This window comes from Bombina bombina, chromosome 6, assembly GCF_027579735.1.
Source record: "Bombina bombina isolate aBomBom1 chromosome 6, aBomBom1.pri, whole genome shotgun sequence".
In the NCBI taxonomy this organism is placed as follows: Eukaryota; Metazoa; Chordata; class Amphibia; order Anura; family Bombinatoridae; genus Bombina; species Bombina bombina.
The window spans coordinates 238,344,327-238,360,665 of record NC_069504.1 but is presented as its reverse complement, the minus strand read 5'-3'; the positions used below and the strand labels follow the sequence as shown (position 1 = coordinate 238,360,665).

General features: G+C 35.6%; 1 protein-coding gene across 1 annotated transcript in view; it reads left to right on the top strand.

The window, feature by feature from the left end:
- Positions 1 to 11,536, top strand: part of ZDHHC17 (zinc finger DHHC-type palmitoyltransferase 17) — a 306,091-nt gene extending 294,555 nt beyond the window's left edge. Inside the window, exon 13 of the mRNA XM_053716763.1 lies at positions 4,211 to 11,536. Coding sequence (XP_053572738.1) covers positions 4,211 to 4,349 — 139 coding nt within the window. The 3' untranslated portion in view covers positions 4,350 to 11,536. The remainder of the gene's footprint in view (positions 1 to 4,210) is intronic.
- Positions 11,537 to 16,339: the final 4,803 nt, after the last annotated feature.

Below are 16,339 nucleotides of genomic sequence, written 5' to 3'. Positions count from 1 at the left end.
ATCCCTTGTTATCTTGTCTTTGTACTCTCTACCTTTGGCATCTCAGTCCAGCACCCTCCATCCCTTGATATCTTGTCTTTGTACTCTCTGCCCTTGGCATCTCAGTCCAGCACCCTTCATCCCTTGACATCTTCTCTTTGTACTCTCTGCCTTGGCATCTCGGTCCAGCATCCTTCATCCCTTGATAGTTTGTCTTTGTACTCTGCCCCTGGCATCTTACTCCAGCACCCTTCATTCCTTGACATTTTGTCTTTGTACTCTCTACCCTTGGCATCTCAGTCCAGCACCCTTCATCCCTTGATATCTTGTCTTTGTACTCTCTGCCCCTGGCATCTTGGCATCTCAGTCCAGCATCCTTCATCCCTTGTTATCTTGTCTTTGTACTCTCTGCCCTTGGCATTTCAGTCCAGCATCCTTCATCCCTTGTTATCTTGTCTTTGTACTCTCTGCCCTTGGCATCTCAGTCCAGCATCCTTCATCCCTTGATATCTTGTCTTTGTACTCTCTTCCCTTGGCATCTGTCCAGCATCCTTTATCCCTTGTTATCTTGTCTTTGTACTCTCTGCCCTTGGCATCTCAGTCCAGCATCCTTCATCCCTTGATATCTTGTCTTTGTACTCTCTGCCCTTGGCACATCAGTCCAGCATTCTTCATCCCTTGTTATCTTGTCTTTGTACTCTCTGCCCTTGGCATCTCAGTCCAGCACCCTTCATCCCTTGATATCTTTTCTTTGTACTCTCATCATTTTACATCTCGTGTTATTTGCCCACACATTTCACGTGGTTCAAGTTTGGCACTAACCCAGATATACATAATTCCACTTCATGTGTTGTCACAATAGAACACAAAAACAAATTTGATGTGCTTATACATATAGATCCATTTCTTAAAGGTACAAAAAACCCAAATATTTTCTTCCATGATTCAGATAGAGATCACACTTTTAAACAACTTTACAATGTACGTCTTAACTATTTTCTTTGTTTTCTTATTATCCTTTGTAAAAAAACAGGAAGGTAAGTAAGTTTAGGGGGGTGCAAGTGTCTGCAGCACTATATTGCAGCAGTTTTGCAAGAATCTTATACATTAGCAAAAACACTAGATGGCAGCACTTCCATGTCCTGTAGTGCTCCGGAGATGTGCATGTTACCTATCTAGATATCTATTCAACAAAGAATAACAAGAGAACAAAGCCAATGTAATAATAGCATTAAAGGGACAGTCTACACCAGAATTTGTTTTATTTAAAAACATAGATAATCCCTTCATTTCCCATTCCCCACGTTTGCATAACCAACACAGTTATATTAATATATGTTTTACCTCTGTGATTACCTTGTATCTAAGCCTCTGCAGACTGTCCCCTTATCTCAGTGCTTTTGACAGACATGCAGTTTAGCCAATCAGTGCAGACTCCTAAATAACTCCACGGGAGTTAGCACAATGTTATCTATATGACGCACATGAACTAGTACTGCCTAACTGAAAAACTTTCAAAATGCTCTGAGCTAAGAGGCGGTTTTCAACGGTTTAGAAATCAGTTTGAGCCTAGCTAGGTTTAGCTTTTCAAAAATACCACCAAGGAAACAAAGCAAATTTGATGATAAAAGTAAATTGGAAAGTTGTTTAAAATTGCATGCCCTATCTGAATCATGAAAGTTTAATATTGACTAGATTGTCCCTTTAACCCCTTAATGACCAAGGACGTACGCCACACGTCCTCAAAAAAAATACAGTTAATGACCGAGGACGTGTGGCGTACGTCCTTGGTCTGGAAAGCAGCTGGAAGCGATCCTGCTCGCTTCCAGCTGCTTTCCAGTTATTGCAGTGATGCCTCGATATCGAGGCATCCTGCAATAACCCCCCTTGGCCATCCGATGCAGAGAGAGCCACTCTATGGCCCTCTCTGCACCGGACATCAGTGGCCGGTATCGTTGGTGGGTGGGAGCAAGTCTGGGAGTCGGGTGGGCGGCCATCGATGTGCCGAGTAGAGTGGAGGGGGGCGGGGGGGACGGGAGCGCGCACAGGAGGGCGGCGGGCGGGGGCGTGCACGGGGCGGGAGCGGGAGGGAACCGCTACACTACAGAAAAATAAAGCTGTCAAAAGTAAAAAATGTAAACTTTTGAAAGCTGTAAATTAAAATCTAAGGGATCTGGAAGGGGTGGGGGGGTGATCTTGGGGGGGGGAGCTACACTACAGAAAAGGGCATTTTTGTTTTAAAAAAGGCAAATTTTTTTTACTAAACTGGGTACTGGCAGACAGCTGCCAGTACCCAAGATGGGGCCCATTAAGGCAGAGGGGGAGGGTTAGAGAGCTGTTTGGTGGGGGATCAGTGAGGCTGGGGGCTAAGGGGGGATCCTACACAGCAGCATATGTAAATATGCTTAAAAAAAACACAAAAAAAGCCCAAATATAGCTTCTATTTTAGTACTGGCAGAGTTTCTGCCAGTACTTAAGATGACAGGGACAATTGTGGGGTGGGGGAGGGAAGAGAGCTGTTTGGGAGGGATCAGGGGGTCTCATGTTTCAGGTGGGAGGCTGAGCTCTACACTAAAGTTAAAATTAACCCTGCAAGCTCCCTACAAGCTACATAATTAACCCCTTCACTGCTAGCCATAATACACGTGTGAAATGCAGCGGCATTTGGCGGCCTTCTAATTACCAAAAAGCAACGCCAAAGCCATAAATGTCTGCTATTTCTGAACAAAGGGGATCCCAGAGAAGCATTTACAACCATTTGTGCCATAATTGCACAAGCTGTTTGTAAATGATTTCAGTGAGAAATCTAAAATTGTGAAAAATTTAACGTTTTTTTTTATTTGATCGCATTTGGCGGTGAAATGGTGGCATGAAATATACCAAAATTGGCCTAGATCAATACTTGGGGTTGTCTACTACACTACACTAAAGCTAAAATTATCCCTAAAAGCTCCCTACATGCTCCATAATTAACCCCTTCACTGCTGGGCATAATACACGTGTAGTGCCCAGTGGCATTTAGCAGCCTTCTAATTACTGTGAAATGCAGCGGCATTTGGCGGCCTTCTAATTACCAAAAAGCAACGCCAAAGCCATATATGTCTGCTATTTCTGAACAAAGGGGATCCCAGAGAAGAATTTACAACCATTTAAGCCATAATTGCACAAGCTGTTTGTAAATAATTTCAGTGAGAAACCAAAAGTTTGTGAAAAAATTAGTAAAAAAGTTAACAATATTTTGTATTTAATCGCATTTGGCGGTGAAATGGTGGCATGAAATATACCAAAATCGGCCTAGATGAATACTTTGGGATGTCTACTAAAAAAAAATATATACATGTCAATGGCTATTCAGAGATTCCTGAAAGATATCAGTGTTCTAATGTAACTAGCGCTAATTTTGAAAAATAATGGTTTGGAAATAGCAAAGTGCTACTTGTATTTATGGCCCTATAACTTACAAAAAAAGCAAAGAACATGTAAACATTGGGTATTTCTAAACTCAGGACAAAATTTAGAAACTATTTAGCACGGGTGTTTTTTGGTGGTTGTAGATGTGTTACAGATTTTGGGGGTCATAGTTAGAAAAAGTGTGTGTTTTTCAATTTTTTCCTCATATTTTATAATTTTTTTTATAGTAAATTATAAGATATGATGAAAATAATGGTATCTTTAGAAAGTCCATATAATGGCGAGAAAAACTGTATATAATATGTGTGGGTACAGTAAATGAATAAGAAGAAAATTACAGCTAAACACAAACACCGCAAAAATGTAAAAATAGCCTTGGTCCCAAACGGACAGAAAATGGAAAAGTGCTGTGGTCATTAAGGGGTTAAATTAGAACATTTTTAAAACTGTATTTTTTATCTGAATCATTAAATAAAAATGTTGTTTCATGTCCCTTTAATGTTTAGACAGATGAGTGACAGCACATAAGGCCCACCTTTCTCCTAATCACCTAATTCCTCTCAATACATTGTGCAACTTTCAATACTGTTTCTCTATTTCTTTTCCCGTCGTTCAGCTTCACAATATATACAAACTGGAAACAGGAACATTTTTGAATAGTGGTTGCCTTCTCCAAATGATTGCCTGCATAATAACACATTTGTACAGAATAATACTTGATGTTCTGTCTTAAGTAAATACATTGATTTATCTTTATGTAAAAAATCATTTTTCCCACCAACTAAACCTCTTCCTCCTAATATGCTTTTTCCTTTTTCAGCCATGGATGCATCAGAAATATCATAGACTTCTTTGAATTCAGATGTTGTGGTCTCTTCCGCCCTGTATCTGTGGACTGGACGAGGCAGTACACAATAGAATATGAACAAACGTCAGGCTCAGGCTATCAACTAGTGTAGCCACTTTAGCACCACTGCTCCAACATGGTCTTATCCAAGTGGTGCCTGAAAATATGTGTCTCAAAAATTGCCCCTTGAACTGTAGCATGCTGTTTGTAGGGCTAATCAAGCTTACAGTACCTTCACTCTGTCAGCATTTTATCAATGAGAGAAACCCTGGACAGAACATACTGCCCCTTGAAGAGGAAGAAGATGACAAAGGAATTTTAACTTCCTAGATTTGGGATTATTTTGAACAATTAAGAATCACGATTCAGTGATGATTTTTTTTTACGACTATTTATTTAACACAATTCACAACAAAGCATGGCATTGTTTTCCTTACATGCTTCAAACGCGTTCTGCTATAAAAAAAAAATAGTTATTTCATTTTCCCTCCTTCTTTTTTTTTTTTTTTTTCTTTTTTTTTATGTTTTAAATAAACCCAGTCGAGTAAGGCTTTGTAGTACATATAGTTATAATCCACAACATGGCCAGGCTTGGAGTAATATACTATGGCATTTTATTCTTGTAATGTGATCTTCCACAGTTGTGCTCTGATATTGTCATTGAAAATGTGAATCTTAATACTGGGTTGGCAAATCATGGGTTTTTATTAGCCATTCTTGGGTTAAGTTGGTGAGACGGGCGCACGAGGATAATGTGAACTGAATGTATGTTACTAAAATTTTATGACTATCAGCTGCTGTTGCCGGCTGTTTCAGGATCTGTCGAAATGTGATGTTAAACGTAATTTCTGCAGTTTAGCTGTCCACAGCAATTGCAAGCAGGTATCTGTCCCCTTGTCCTTTGGTGCACATAAGTAGGGCAATATTGAAATTCAATGAAAAATTATGATGCTTGTCAATAAACAACAATTTGTAGCTTAAATTATAATTGGAAACTGCTCACTCTCAATACTTAATCCTTGTTTATAAATTAACATAATTTTAGATGGATTTGAATGACCTGCCAGAAGTACAGCAGCTGAATATCCATTATGTTTTAGATATCCGTTCAACAGCAACTAGAGAGAGACATTTCAAAGCATTTAGTAATTCTGAGCTTTGATATTAGTCAGCTTTTACACACTACACACAAACTCACTGTACAAATGATGCTCAGCATTGTGGGGCAGATATACTCCGCCAATACTAAACAAACTGTGGGATTTGCTTTAATTTGTATTTAGTCACAAGGCCTGATGATCAAACTCGCCGGCATCGTGAGAAATCTTTAGGTGCTTTTTTTTTTTTTCAAGCATTATATTGTATTTGTCTTTAACATTCTGAAACCTGCGTAGCAAGATAATCATCTCTCAAGCTAAAATTTGCCTTTCTACAATTCTGTTAGAGACCTCCCAGTAATGATGAGATGTGTTCGATCATCTCGCCAGAGCCGTGAGCTTTAGATCATTGGGCCCATAGTGTTTTTTTTGTTTTTTACTGTATGCTGCGTAAATCAACCATTTTAATTAAATGCTAAAGTGGCTCTGACTAGGAGATGAGGATTTGTTCCTGAGAGTCTGCTTACTTTGGTTTGTTAGGTTTTATGAGGAAAAGTTAACATTTGCTACATCCATATCAAAATTCCAAATTGAGCATGCTCTACTGCAATGTTTCTTAGGATTTGTTACACTTGGAAGCGTACGCTACAATGTAATAGGACATAAAACTCAACATTTATCTTACATTATTTAGATACCATTTTTAACAACATTACACTTTTTATCACATTTGCTTCACATTATTAGTATCCTTTGTTAAAAGAGCAGCAATGCACTGCTGGGATTCTGCTGAACACATCAGGTGAGCCAATGACAAAAGTACAGCCACCTATCAGCAGCTAGCTCCCAATAGTGCATTGCTGCTCCTGAAGCTACCTAAGGGTGCTTTTTAACAAAGGACACCAAGAGAATTAAGCAAATTTGATGATAGAAGTAAATGAAAAAGTTGTTTTATATTATATTCTATCTGAATCATGAAAATGTTAATTTAGCACCTCTTGAGTTGCCCTGAATACAAAACATACATTAGACATTGAGAGACAACTGGTCGTGTGTGTACCTTTCCTTATCAAATATATTATTTCTTAGGTGAAAAAACTAGATAAGCGGCCTCTTGTGACTGACCTAGAGACTTGTGCTGAATGTCAAACTAGTTATTGTTTTTAAAGCACTGACTTTAGTTATTTGCTCTCCATAAAGGGTCTGTAAATAGCAAGTGTTCTACCTAACTTGCTATTGCTGTATATGAAGGGGTGGCATGTAAAGCAATGCTCTTAGGTACGGGAGCTGCCATGTCTGTACCTAAGTATGCACTTTAACATTGTGTGTCACATCTGCATCTATACCACAGTATTTATGACTCTATGGATGTTTTTCTTTAGTCTTTAATGTTGAAGCCTGGAAAGGGTGTAACTAACCTTGGCATGGTGCAAACTGCTAAATCCAGATCAATTGTAAAATATGTTTCCATTAGTTGTGTGTATTTTTAAAGCTGCTTTTTATTTTCTACAACCAAAAAAACATACATTTCTAGAGATTTTAGTGCTTTGATTCCATGTTCTATCCAGTAAACTCCCAGCATGCACTGATGCTTGGCAAACCTTAGCTATGTGTAATGGAAGGGTGATCTAGTGGTATCCATGTCCCTTGCCTTAGAAGAAGCAAAACATTTTTGAATATTTGATGTTTAAAAGGGTGTGAAACCTATACATGGCATGTACCTTTAATTTTTCTTCGCTTGTCCTGTGTAAAGTACCCAATTTCTTAAAGGAATACAGGCAGGTAATTTTAAAGTGACGGTAACCCCCTAGGATTTACCAGTGCTAAAAATAAAGTGGACTTTCAGTCATGAAATATAAAAACTTCATGCTGAAAGTTCCTTAATCTGCAGTGTGTTTATGCTGAGCGCCTACGGCCACTTACAGCAAAACTGTTAGTCAATAGCGTTCTCTTAGCCAATAGCATGCTAGCCATACAGCATAATGCCAATTAACCCACACCACTATCCCCTTTTATTTGTAGTACTGGTAAATCCTAGCATTTCAGAAATGCTCCGGTTTACCATCACTTTAAGGTTAGTTTCCATGTACAAAGTATAAACTTAAAGATAGATCTGGGTTATCTTTTTTTCTAGAAATAAGTGATACAAGGGCTGCTATATCTAAGATTTAATTTCAATGCTTTACTGCTTATTTTTACAACCTCAGAACAGTGTTACAGAAGTACTCCAGAATTTCTTCCCTCATGTCTAAATTCTTCTGACTCTAGTTCTTATGTCAGTAAACCTTCTGTGATTTAACATTATCTATCAATGTTAAAATATAACAGTCTACTCCAGAATTGTTATTGTTTAAAAATATAGATAATCCCTTTATTACCCATTCCCCAGTTTTGCATAACCAACACGGCTATATTAATATACGTTTTACCTCTGTGATTACCTTGAATCTAAGCCTCTGCAGACTGACCCCTTATCTCAGTTCTTTTGACAGACTTGCATTTTAGCCAATCAGTGCTGACTCATAAATAACTCCATGGGAGTGAGCATAATGTTATCTGTACAGCACACATGAACTAGTGCTGTCTAGCTGTAAAAAACTGTCAATATGCACTGATATGAGGCAGCCTTAAAGGGCTCAGAAATTAGCATATGATCCTACCTAGATCTTGCTTTTAACAAAGAAATACAAGAGAACAAAGCAAATTTGATGATAAAAATAAATTGGAAAGTTGTTTAAAATTGCATGCCCTATCTGAATCATGAAAGTTTAATTTTGACTAGACTCCCTTTTAAAGGATATTAAGAGATTGAAGCAAATTATATAATATAAGTAAATTGGAAAGTTGGTTAAAATGTTATGCTCTATCTCACTGGTTTTCCAACCTGTCTTCAAGTATCCCTAACAAGCCAGATTTGCAGGATTACCCTGGGTGAGAGTTACTAATTATTTCACATGTGCTCTAGTTTAGATATCCTCAAAATCTGGCCTGTTAAGTTTCATTTAATTTTACTGTCTCTGTAAGGGGAGACTAATTATACACTACACTTGCTCTTTAATATCCAAAATGTTAAGTCTGCACCAATGGATTAGTTCAATACTATCAAGCCATAAGCTTTATTGTTATTTCCTTGTTATAAAATGTCACTGTTAATTATATTTAATGTTATGCTTTTTACTGTGTTTGTACAGCAAAAACATATCATGTAGCTTATATAGAGCTATAGCTGCTGTTTGTGCTCCGCTATTAACACAATATATTAATATAGTAACATACTAGATGAGGTGGAAAGACAGAAGTCCATCATGTTCAACCTATACAGATCTTTATTTACAATAAAAAAGCTCCAATTGTGCTTAAAATAATTCCATTAAAAAGGTGACCTATTTAACACAGTCATATTCAAGAATTATGTTTCTAGCCAGAATTGTATCTAAGCCATTTTTAAATGTATCTAACATACTGGCATTTACTACCTCCTTAGGGAATGAGTTCCACAATTTATTTATTTTTTTATTTTAATTATTGTTTTTGTGCACAATCATATTTTGTACCTGAAAACGATAAAGCCATTACTGTTTTATTTTTATATTTTTGCCATGAAAAAAAGTTTTTCATCCATGTATAGATTTAAATGCCAGAATAAGCTTGTGCATTATTTAAAAAAAAAAAGAGTAAACCAACAGTTTTGCAAGTATTTTCTCATTTTGCTATGTGCATAGTGTTTGTATATGCAACATGGTCTGCCCAGTTTGCTGAGTAAGAAGCTGCAAATGAGTGTTTAGTCTGAGCTCCTACAGTTTTCAATATCTGATGTTGCGTGTTCTTATTTCAGTTATGTTTATGTACTTAAAGTAGATTGTGTGCGTTTTAAATACAGATTGTTAGATAAAAGCCTGGCCAAGCTTTTGATTTCACAAATTGGAAACCAATATCTGCATCATATTCCCCATTGGCACACAAAAATGATACCATTGTCAGTGTGTAGAGAATGTAAATCTTTATTTTGTTTATAGATATTTATATTCAGTATTATTTAATGTTTAAGTCTAATTTTAATTTGAAAAGCATTTTTTTTTATACTAAACTTTTATGCTTATCTGAGCAGAAATATAAAACGGAGAGGCCTCTACTTATCACGAATGTGCATTCGCCCTGTACTAGCCAATCCACACGAGCAAAAGGTTTCAGCATTAAAATTATACTTTTGATATGGCAAATCGTGTATCATTTTAGTCCAGTGCTAGTGGCCCTACGTAAATACTTCTGTGACCCTTTATGGAGTAAGTACTACATTTAACAAACAAATATTACCAGCTATGAATGAAAGGTAATATTTTTAAATTGCATATATTGGAATGCATTACTATTATAATGTAAAGGTTTGCAGGAAAGACACAGTGGATAACTAGAAATAATGTGAAATATCAAGTTGCATGCTTGCTAAAAATGGTGTGTGGCTCCTCAAATTAGATGTCAATTGAGCATAGAAAAGAACGTTTGTACAGAGCTTCCTTTAAACACATTTTAAAGGGACAGTAAACACAGTTTTTTTTTAATCAAGTGCTTCAGAAACCTATCGTATCTGCCTCTAATTGGTTTCAACAGAGATTAACATATCCACAAAACAATTTTGGTAATATGATAGTGGCTAGCCTTGTCTACTGTACTATAAATTCCAAACTGGCTTTCCCAAGTGAGCCAACTGATGGGTGGGGAGTGTCTTTTGAAAAACAATTGCAGCAAACAAGATGGGTTTTTTTTACAAGGTTTCCACTGTCCCTTTAAAAATACAATTTACATGCCATACTTGTAAAATATGTTTTGAGCATTTTTTGCACAGTTTTTCCTCAGAGTAGTAGTTTGCTTTTTTGTGTCCCCTTTTGATATCAAGCACAATAGTGGGGATTTGCCATGGAGTATCATAAAATCTGTAAAACATCACAAGCATATCTACACAAATAAGATACGACTTCATCAAGTTTGTTTGGATTAAAAGAAAGTGGGCAGTAGGATTACTGAAACGAGGCATAGATTTGTTGATGGTTTGCACATAATTTAGTAGCCTATGTCCTTACTTGTAATTATTTAAAAATAAACAATTTGTATTTATTTAGGCACCTGAATTTAGGGTTATAAATTATTTCACTTGTTATAAACAAGTCAATCTGCTTCTGGTGCTTATTTCAGCTATTAGGTGTGATGCCGTAGTAAAACAATGAGATGCAGGTAAGAGTTATGTTGGTATAAACATCACAGGATGTGCATAGGAGTCATGTTTGAGGGGATGATGGATACAAATGGGAGCTGTTCCAACTGTCACAGCATTGGATTAAACCACGTGGTCTCAACAATATACTGTTAAGAATGCAATAGTACATTAATCACCATGTAATGCATTTTATACTTTTATGTGATGTTTGCACTCTAGTTGTCTACCATATATAAATTAGGAAACAGTATATTTTTGAAATATTAACAGTGCTTAAGTATGCAAGATATTCTGATCTAAAAAGTCGTGTTTGTGGCTTTTTTCATTCACATTTTTCATGTTGATTTTCTTTCATTTTGTGTTGTACTTTAAATGTTTATTTTCTACATTTCTTTGCACATACGCTATTATTAGCAAGTTTTCTTATATGTACCATGTCATTTATAAAATAAAAAATTCTGTCATTGTAAGAAAAAAGTTAACTGAAGGTCCAGTTGAAACTGTATTTATATGTAAATATATATATGCACTGATAGCCTGCTGGTTAAACTAGTGACTGCCTGACTTCTCATGCAGTACCTAATGTGTATAACGAGAGGGCAGAGGTATCTGCAGGGCAACATATCTACACTTCAAGATCTAACTATGTTAGTAAAATTGTGTTTTTGCCCTAAACTCTGTTCTTTTGCTATTTGTTTTTTATTTTTATTTTTTTTCCAATTTTTAAGATTTGTTTTTTTTTTTTTAATTGCGAGCCAATTTGCAAGAACACTGCAAAATGGCATAACTATATTTTAAAGCTATGGAAATTTATGTAATTTTTGTATTTATTTAACTGTGCCAAGTATTATTTTACTACCGTCTTGGTCTTGACGTACTACATTGTGCTCAACAGGAAGTGTATATTTCATAATTTAGCTTTCCATTCATAAATTAATTCTGTCAATTTTTTTGTAAGTTATTAATCAAATAAATATTGATACTTCTGTGTCATTTTTGTCTTTTTGAAGTAATATTCAGATTTCCTTAACATTTTCTTTACATACAATTATGAAATAACCTTTTTTTTTATTTATTAATTCATTTTATTGGTTCGCTAATAAAATACCTTAGACACATATGTAAATTATTTAAACTAAATAAGTCTGCCCAGGATAAATACAGATATGCGGATAATTCTTAGTACCTTGTAATGTAAAAAAAAAAAAAAAATTGACAGTTTACAGCTCTCATTTCAATTTAATTAATACTGATGCCAGACATAATTTCCATTTACTGCAGTAAAATGCAAGCAAAAGGAGAAGTATAAATAGGAAAAGGAAAACAAATGGAGTTAGTGGGATATTCAGAGGAGAAAGAACTAAAATCCATCCGGTTTATCTTCAAGGGGTGTAAAAGTTTACTAGAAAACATGACTGATTATGAGGGTATTATAGGGCTATTTGCCTTTGCTGACTGATTTAGAATTGGTCTCAATAAAATTGAATATTATAAAAGAAATCTTTTTGTCTCTTCTAGTACCCATATCCCTCCATAGACAATAACTTGTCAACCCTATTAACCCACAGCATTTTGTTAGGTGCTTGGGAGGGTTTCCAGCATTATTTATTGCTAATAAGGCAATTTTGGAAATCCTCAGTTTTTATATGTAGAAGCAATTAGTACACTTATATAACTCAAATTTAAATAGAATGCTCCAAATAGAAGTTACAATTTGACATTTAAAAATTAACACATTTGAAAATACACTATTTAGTTCCCACTCTTTTTAGTGCTTTTATAAATTTGCCATGTTCTATCTGCACAGTCTGTTTCACAGGAAGCTCCTCTACATACCAGTACTTCAGACAGTTTATGTTGAAAATAAAAAATAGCAGCAACTGATTATGCGAAATATAAGGTCACAGACGCTGAAAGAAAAGGTCTATGTAGAAAATAGTGCTTTGTAATGCATTGTTAGAAATGTTAGTTTATTAATAGAATATCACCATAAATATTATCTCAGCGGTGTACTCATGTTATACATATATATATATATATATATATATATATATCTCCTAGGTTACACTATTATTTATTATATTTCAGTAGTAAACTCCAAACGATGTGAGTATATTTACACAACAATAATTCTAACTAAAATTTAACATTTAATCCTTAGTTCTGATCAGTTACCTATACTCATTGAATATATTTATGTAAAAACTAGATTATGAATCATTTATACACGTTTATGCTCTTATAATTTTCTATATAAAGCAGACCATAAAATATATATCTCTAAAAATTAATCTTAGCTCCAAGTGAGTCTCCTATTAAAATATCACAGATGAGTATTCTAGAACAACCTATATTTAGCCAGCAACTCTAATTTACTGCCACAATATGAGTCACTAAGTTACAATACTGAATTTATAAGAAACCAGAGAAATTGTATATTAACACAATAACCAATTTATATGTAATTTCTGAGAGATTTCACAATAAATGAGACTGACATATATATATATATATATATATATATATATATATATATATATATATATATATATATATATAATACAAAATCTTTTCCAGCAATACAATCATTTAGCACCAATATAATTATTGTTAAACTACACAGGACTATGGAACCCCTACCTGTACTTACAATTTACACTAACAAATCACAGCTACCATTTAGTTATAAAATACCTTTGTTAAAATCTATGAAAATATAAAACAACCATATACATCACCAGCAAACCAGTATGAGAATTCAATATCCTGTGGCTTCTTGTTGGTCATACATAAAGGAATATTCCACTATTTGCAAGGGTACAGACCTCAAAGTTATCTTTCTTATCCTAAGAAAGGGTACCAACAAAATGGAATCAGAGAAACTAGCGCAACGTGTGTATCTCTGTTTTAGCCCAGTGAGTGTGTGCTAGCCAAGTGTGTCTGCAGGCAAAAAGTCTACAAGAGGTTTTGTCTCTCTGAGTCTGTATCAGTTCCCTTCTCACAGCTAGTGTAGTAGCTTTTATCAGTGAAAAAATACGTTCAATCTATATGGGACTATTTAATACTACTGAATATGTATCATTCAAAACCAAACATGAGTATATTCCACTTATAATATACCTATAAATATATATATATACTTCCTATCAGATTATATCATATATATATATATATATATATATATATATATATATATATATATCATCTGTAAGTAGCATTCTGATGTGATTAATTATATAGCCATTTTAGTAAATAATTATATGCTTGAGTATCTGCTCTTCATAGAACCATAGCATTTAATATCCTGGTTTATCAGATATCTGAAATTAAAGAAGCAGTGTTATTCTGAGGTTTTGGAACACATTTTAAATTTACCTATGTAGCTAATTATCCAATACAGCAGCGGTTCCCAACCCTTTTTCTCTCCTGTACCCCTTGATTAGGCTTTTCATTTATGAGTACCCCCTCTCTTCATTACCTCCACCCATCCCTCAAAATAAAGGAAGCACTTTTTTATAGGGGAGGTAAGCTATACCTGAATTGCATACGACTGTACGTGTATCAACAGGATTAAAGCTCAGATCTTATTCTCAGGAGTCCTGCTGTGTGGCTGGTGCCCCTGGCAGCTACCTGGTTGCTCCTAAACAAGGCCCTGGGGGGGAGTAATGATCATAAAAATAAATATTTAAATTTGTGAAATCAGATCGATATTAACCACCCAGCCACTATGAACATTTTTAGTTGGAAGTGAAGCAGTCTGAATCAAGCAAGCACTAGAAGCAGTACTTTACTTACCGGCACTGACTATAACTTATTTGGGGATGCAGACCTGCCTTGCCTGTGTGACTCGCAATCTCAACGGCTCTATCACAAGTGTCCATGCAGCTATGCTGCTGCAGTGCCGCTTCTATTTGAGCACTTGCAGTCAAAATTGTGTGCATGGGACAGAGGTGGGTGGAGCAGGAGACTAAGCTGTCTGGTGACACAGGGTGATCATTAATATGTGGACCGGAGTCATCCACACCCGGTCCACATATTTCAGGTGCAGGGGCTCCCATCTGCCTATATGCCAGGCCAGGACTTCATTTGTCACTTTCCAGCTAAATGCTCCTTCCTTCCTTCCACAGTTCCACGATGCTTATTAGTTGATGACCCATTGAGAGTGCCCCCCGACCCTCCCCCCGCATCTTCCACCATTACCAACAATATTTTTGCGTACCCTCAACCGGCCTGCCAAGTACCCCAGGTTGGGAACCGCTGCAATACAGCATTTATTCAATATAGTATCATTTTCATATCAATACATATATATTGATGATTTCAATATAATCAGAATATTTTAAATTATGAAGATTAGGCACAATTAATTTATTTGAGATTTAGTCTCCCATATGCTGGCATCTGAGCTAGCACTTTTCCAGACGTATATGTGTATTGGACTTCAAAGAGGACCTAGTGTATCATCATGTTGATTATCACATGTATCTGTTAAAGGGACACTTAACCCAAATTTTTCCTTTTGTGATTCAGATAGTGCATGACATTTTAAGCAACTTTCTAATTTACTCCTATTATCAAATTTTCTTCATTGTCTTGGTATCTTTAATAGAAATGCAAGAATGTAAGTTTAGATGCCGGCCCATTTTTGGTGAACAACCTGGGTTGTTCTTGCTGATTGGTGGATAAATTCATCCACCAATAAAAAAGTGCTGTCCAGATGTCTGACCCAAAAAAAAGCTTAGATGCCTTCTTTTTTTAATAAAGATAGCAAGAGAACGAATAAAAATTGATAATCGGAGTAAATTAGAAAGTTGCTTAAAATTGCATGCTCTATCTGAATCATGAAAGAAAAAATTTGGGTTCAGTGTTCCTTTAACTTACCATATACTGGGATTTTGAGCATATCTCCACTAAAGTACAGATTCAGCGTCCCTCTCACCCCAGGTAGCATCCTGATCTAGGTACCATGTCAGGGCAATTATTTATTTATTTATTTTTAAATAAAAATTTTTATTGAGGAAGCATGGACATACTGTTACACGCTGATTCATCACAAATATAAAGGTTTCACAAAGAATGACAGTGGAACAGGTATTACATCAAGGTAAAACTATACATAGTAGAGTTATAAACCAAAGTTTTCTGTTCCTCATTTTGTTAAGGCTTTGCCGTGTCATCCATGTCAAACAGATCCACTGGTAGGATCATGGTCTTCAAAGTATAAGGAAGACACTTAGATTACTTACAGTCAGACAGAATAAATTCTAAACAATTTTAACAGTAATATTAAGCATACAGTCAGTATCTTGAAAATATATAACATCACTTAAAGACTTATGAGAAAGAGAATAAGGGCAAAATTATAACTGTTAGATCTAGGTAATCTTCCAATAGTCTGACAGGGAGACTGAAATTGCCTGAACATACATTCTGCAAGTGACAAGATATGTAACAGTAAATACAGAAATACTATCCATAATAGGGTCTGAAAAGCCTTGTCACATTTATATGTGTGTAATCTTGAACTGAGGCTCCACGAATTGGGCAGAGACTGCTATACTCTGCCAAATAAATAATATGGAGGATAAGCTATTTATCCCTAGCCGTATAAAAGGTGGTGGGGGGGAGGACCCAGGGAAAACCTAGGAATGATGTCTCCCTCCTCTGTCAGTGTAAATACCACAAACTGTGGGTATGTATATCTGAAGAGGAGTATGACAGAGTCAAGTAGATACAGCGAGAGGAATTATGAATCCATGTACTTCATGAGTTATGCATCAATTATACAATATA